At 40.0% G+C, this 6,000-nt stretch overlaps 1 protein-coding gene across 1 annotated transcript; it reads right to left on the minus strand.

Annotated features, from left to right (window-relative positions):
- Positions 1-1,564: 1,564 nt before the first annotated feature.
- On the minus strand, positions 1,565-4,440 carry LOC143018798 (compound eye opsin BCRH1-like). Its single transcript, XM_076174377.1, has 7 exons — positions 4,212-4,440; positions 3,897-4,088; positions 3,342-3,536; positions 2,554-2,762; positions 2,086-2,190; positions 1,858-1,980; positions 1,565-1,669 (listed from the first exon to the last, which is right to left on the minus strand). The coding sequence occupies exons 1-7, from the start codon at positions 4,438-4,440 to the stop codon at positions 1,565-1,567; spliced, it is 1,158 nt and encodes a 385-aa protein (XP_076030492.1).
- Between the last annotated feature and the right edge of the window lie 1,560 nt (positions 4,441-6,000).

Here is a 6,000-nt window from a genome sequence, read left to right on the forward strand (position 1 = left end):
ATGCACATAAAGATATAGATATATATATTTACATATATATATATATATATATGTATATATATATATACATACATATATATATATATATATATATATGTATACAGATAAAAGGGGGAGCAGGTTTGTATGCGGGTGGCTAATGAAAGTATATTACAAGGAAAACAGTGTATTTATTTTATATTTAAAAAACTACAATAAAAACGTGCGCACACTTTGAAGGTGTAATAAAAACTGAATTGCGGGGATGCAGGCTGGCTTGGCGGGAAACATACACAACAACATGGTTCTCTTACAAAATGGCCATATGGAAATGCAACCAATTAATACAATAATTCTAATAAATCAAAAATTCTCCACATAACACTGATGGTTGCGTGTAATCCATTCCTTGCCTGCAGTGCCAAAAAAATCACATCGGAAAAATTGGCATAGATATACAAACAAGAATTAATCAACACAAATACAGTGTGAGAAGTGGTCAAATATCTAGTGGTATTTTTGTTCATGTGAGGGACCAGAATCATATAATTGACTGGAAAAATATCAGTAAAATAACCTCTTGTAATTCCTTTACTGAAAGGAACATCATTGAATCAAGCCACATTAAACAAACTTTTGATCAAAATATCAATCTAAGCTTAGGTATGTACAGGCTTGATAATTTCATTTCAAAGAAAATTGTTGGATGTTATCCTGCCCGGACATTTGGTCCATCTGTGACCTGAGGACTGTGGGTAATTTTCTCAGGCTTGTGTGATTCATCTTTCCATGTTCCTTACAATATTTTTACTTATTACAGGTGAAAAATATAATCACACATTCGTCAATCACGTGAAAACCACTGTTGGAGTAAAAAAGACTGGAGACGGAGAATCTATATATTTCGATTACAAACTGTAATCGAAATACTCCAACAGTGGTTTCCACGTGATTTTTACTTATATATACTGTCTCTGTATCTCCCTTACTGTATTCCCTTGATGATGTCTTAAATAGACGAAAACGTTCGGACTACGTTTCTTATTTACCAGTGTTTTTTTCTGCAAATTATATTCACGTGTCATTTGTGAAATACTGCAATATATATATGCGCGCGCGCGTGTGTGTGTGTGTGTGTGTGTGTGTGTGTGTGTGTGTGTGTGTGTGTGTGTGTGTGTGTGTGTGTGTGTGTGTGTGTGTGTGTGTGTGTGTGTGTGTGTGTGTGTGTGTGTGTGTGTGTGTGTGTGTGTGTGCATAACTACTTGTGACTACTGAAGTCCGCAAAAGGCATATATTCATATCATGTACCTAAGTGCTAGTGCTTTATAAGCCAAATTATGAGGTCAGTCATTTTTGGATGTGAAAAACGCATCATAAAAAAACACAATTATTATGTGAGGGTAATTAAAACTTATGTGTACTTGGATCCATTTTTTATTTAATAAAATGCTTTTTTTTTTTTTTTTGGATGATTTGCTTTTTTTTTCATTTTTCCAAGGAAAGGGATTCATAGAAAGTTTTTCCGTATGTTATTTCGATAAGTCTTTGCAAGATCTTATAACGCATTCATCAGGTGATATCCTGCCTAGGAGCTGTCCTTTCCCTCCACCGCGGTGGCATTCGACTTCGAATCAGAATTCTTATCCTCGGGCTCGTGGATACAGAACCATGGAACAGTCTTCTGAAGAGCCTGCAAGGGTGGCGAAGAAAGGGTTAGAAAGGCTATCACAACTTATCTCTGTCTACCGATGTTACTGTAACTGTTCGTCGTCAATCTTCAAAGACATGCGTGAAACGAAATAAAACGATAAGGCATAGAAAGAGGAAGAGAGAGAGAGAGAGAAGGGGGGGAGGAGGAAAGAGACAGAGAAAGCTTACCAGTCTGAACTTGGGGTGGTTGATGGCGTAGATCATTGGGTTGTAGACAGCAGCACTCTTGGCCAGCAGAGCGGGAAGCATGGACACCAGAGGCGTGATGCTTGACTGGTCGAAGGCCAGACCCTATTGCAAATAGTTTTATACGAGATTACACTTATGTACATATTACTATGGATGTGCAAAGCTTTCAATAAACAACAAGAGACGATATCATATAAACGGCGTTACCTGAAGAGTGACTATAGCATAAGGTGTCCAGCAAATAATCCAGAGGGCAACATTAGTCATTGCAACCTTTGCGATGCGGACCTCAGCCGACTGAGCATTAGAGTCCTGTCACGTAACAAAGTTGATAGATCAGGTCATCATCTTACAATAACATGCTGCTATATCAACAAATGCTAGACCATCGTATGGTATAATGGATAGATTTTAACGGAAACAGGGAGTGTATACTGCAACAATTTGAACCTCTTGTAATCGCCATTCGAAATAGCCTACTTCTATAAGAGAATGCAAAGGACTGGAAAATTGACGCTGAAGCAGCCTCTTGAAGAAGAACTGATAACATTCTTTGAAGCCATTAACCCTTGATCGTTATAATGCTCCCGTCTGGGCGAGGTTAAAGTGTTATTAAGTATTTACCCCGTTAATGTAGAATTCATCTATATTTAACAGAGAACAATCGAAACTCACTGCGTTGGATCGGAGGTTGGTCACATTCATCTTCTTGGCTTGTTCCCTCATGGCCTTCTCGTGGGCAAAGATGGCCTTCACGATGAAGACATAAGCCAAGACGATGATGAGGAGAGGCACGATGTAGTCGAAGACGAAGATGCAGAGACCGTACGAGAGACGGTTGACGTCACGAGACAGGTAGTCATAAGAGCACGAGTCCAGGATACCTGTACGAAGAGAAACTCTTATTACGTTCGAGCTTTCAATGAATGCAGTGATAAACGTCTTCCTCACTTGATTTCTTTTTAACTCTTTGTGGACTATCTTATCTGAGTACTGATAAGTGAAAACTACATGGACTACTTATTTAGACGGACCGTGTCATTTATACTAAACCCCTCGTCATGGCTGTTTTGAATTTTAGAAAATGGTCTGAAAAAGGTGTTTTCCAAATATGTTCACTTGATATTATATAAGACTTGAAACCTGCATTAACGTTGCCAAAGGTCTCAATTATATCAGTGAAAGCTTTTTTTCCCTTAGGGATAACAGTTATGATGGGTTTTGAAATGTGGTCAAGTGAAAATGCTCCCCCTTAGTATACGTCTGTTTTTTATGTTTGAGTAGATTGTGATTTCTGTAGTAAAACCATCTATTTTGTCAGGTATTGAAATACATTGTGATATTTAATGTCAGGTTCTGAATATATTTTAGAAACCTCGTTACAACATGGGACAAAAAAATTAGATGTGGTGGAAAAGTTTCACTGTTATTTCTTGCGGACATGAATAATTCGTCACACTCACCCTCGGGAATGTAAGCTCCCCAGCCGAGGAAGGGGGGAATGGACCAACCGATGGAGTAAGCCCAGCAAAAGAGGATGTAGAGGAAGGCCCTTCCCTTGGTGAGGGGAGCAGAAGACACTCCATTGACAATGACGTTGTAACGGTCGAAGGAAACAAAGGCCAGCGTCCACAGAGAACACAGACCGAAGATGGCTCCTGAAGAAATAATTGAATCGTGTAAGTTATGAGAGAAAAGTTTTGAGTCTTTCAATTCTGACAAAAAAAAAATACCAGTAGGAGGAAATATCTAGATTGTTGTCAAACTATGTGAAGGTGCAACCGATTGCTTGCCCTCTCATGTGTCGCTCCATCGGATTTCGGAACAAATGATGTCTGATGAACAGATGTATGTCTATTTTTATATGTATGTTAGTACCCATGCGCATGCACATATCTTTGTTTTTACATATGTTTAGGTGTGTGCAAAAATGGCAAACACTGGGACAAGATAATACTGTTCTTTGTCTCCCACATATTTCGTTGGATTTTTTTCTAGATGGGCGATGAAGAACTCACCTAGACATGCGTACACCTCACAGAAGAACGCAGAGAACATCCATACTCCGCCATTGAAACAGTTGTAAACGTAAGGTGGGTACTGAGTGATTTGCATGCAGAAGTCACTGAAGGCCAGGTTGAAGACGAGCATGTTGGCGGGAGTCCTCAGATTCTTGTTTTTCATGACTAGATACATCACCAAACCGTTTCCTGAGAGCGAAAGAGAAACGCACATTCAAATACTTCTCAAACCGATAGAAACCATGACAGTACATAAATCTATTTAAATGAAACAAAATCATACAACAGAAATTGCTTAGATTTAATACTCACCTGAACAGGAACATATGAAGAGAAACACAAAGATCACGCCGAGGAGGTAGTGCCACATGGGATTGACTGGAGGATAGTTGCTCCAGTGATCGTGGATCAGGTGTCGTATCGTGTCCGGCACGATGTCCACCACGGTGACCCCCTCGGGGTATCCAAACGAGAAGTCATGGGCCCCATAAGCCATGGCACGTGGGCCGGTGCCGTTGATAAGAGTAGCGGAAGGATTCATCCTTATGATATCTGAAACAAAGGTACAACTCAGAAAACATTTAAGAAATACATCATAAACTACAACTCACACAAAACAAGGCAATATGAACAATCATCGGATGCACACAGACTACGCATAAGCAATACATAGCTTATGGCCAATAAAACACACAGGGACTATCATACAAACTGCATCGAGAAATACCCAATAACACTCATACATATCAGTCCAGAGCATTACTACAACGCGATACATACAACTAATACATCGGTCCAAGCAGATCTGCATGAACAAACATAGACACAATATTCACAGACACTTCTAGATGATATAGAGACAAACGAAATCCAAAGCAATCATTCACCACGTAACAATCACAAGGCTCAGCTAAACACAACAGATAAAGCACATTTCGGTAGATTTGGCTGTGTTCATCGGTCATCATACAACATTCAAGCCATACCAGCACAAGTTAGGCATTACAAAAGACCACACACATTCATACTATCGGGGCGCCTCACATAGATCCACACACATACATTCAAAGAATTCTCAGTGCTGGCTGCACACGCACATGTACACAGAATATTTGGACAGGGAGATATCTACTGGAAGACAATGAGGACGATCGGTTTCCGTTGTTGTAACTCGGTGACACCGTGAGCAGACCAACAACACAGAAGATACAGATCCAGTAGAAGAAAAGAAAAGTAGAAAAGTATTTATGCAGGGGGGGGGGCTTACGTTTCCGGGGGGGGGGGGGGGGGGAATACCTTAACCCTTTGCCTAGACAGCCGTACCAGGACACAGCAAATGGTAACCGACGTAGTTCCAGAACGAGATGTAAGTCTACGGGGGCACACAAAGAAGCGTCGTCCAAAACCTCGACCATGAAACCTGTTTCGGGAAATACCTTTGTCGTTTTGTTCGAATGAGACTCTGAAGTTGAAATGGTCTTGACGGGTCGAGATCTGTTTGGGAATGACTTAAAAAGCCATCAGAGTTAGTAGCTTATATAGTCACTCAACCATTATTGGATCATCCTCTGACCTAAAAGGATTTACACTATATCCATTGGCAGCAGAAGACTCATCGTCGTAGGGATTCCGTTTAAAAAAAAAAAAAAATTGTATAATGAGACAAAAAAAAGGAATTCTATAACTACAAAGAAACACACACACACACACACATGGATGTGTGTGCGTGCATTTTGTTTACTTGCTTATTAATTTCAATAACAATGTTGCTCCAAATGAGAGCGATGTGTTAATGATGAAAAGTTTCATTAGTTGTGGTGTGGGTGCCACTTTATGTGGGCACGGAATCATATTCAGATTTTGTTGTATAAGTGGTATTGCTTTTGCTGGTTTGTCGTCCTCCAATGCTACAGGTAAAACTCAATTTGGGGTTTTTAGCTGCTAGTTCATCTAGGTATGTGGATTTGATTTTATATTTTTTCAGAGGTTCACTAAATTGGTCCCTTTCATCACCACCTCCACCCCTCCCATATTAACTCCTCATGGATGACGGGTCATCCGGCAACTACCCTGGGTCAAACACAGTGCAGCAGGACACAAT

The sequence above is a fragment of the Oratosquilla oratoria genome, chromosome 35 (assembly GCF_046742065.1).
Source record: "Oratosquilla oratoria isolate Oo_2021 chromosome 35, ASM4674206v1, whole genome shotgun sequence".
NCBI classification, from domain to species: Eukaryota; Metazoa; Arthropoda; class Malacostraca; order Stomatopoda; family Squillidae; genus Oratosquilla; species Oratosquilla oratoria.

What these genes read in the sequence shown, in the direction of transcription:
- LOC143018798 (XM_076174377.1), bottom strand. Translation starts at nt 4,440, where the DNA reads ATGAATCCTTCCGCTACTCTTATCAACGGCACCGGCCCACGTGCCATG. An exon ending in TGAGGTGTACGCATGTCTAG is followed by an intron (nt 3,537 to 3,896) that starts GTGAGTTCTTCA and finishes TTATTTCTTCAG; the next exon opens with GAGCCATCTTCGGTCTGTGT. An exon ending in ACCACCCCAAGTTCAGACTG is followed by an intron (nt 1,670 to 1,857) that starts GTAAGCTTTCTC and finishes CCACCCTTGCAG; the next exon opens with GCTCTTCAGAAGACTGTTCC.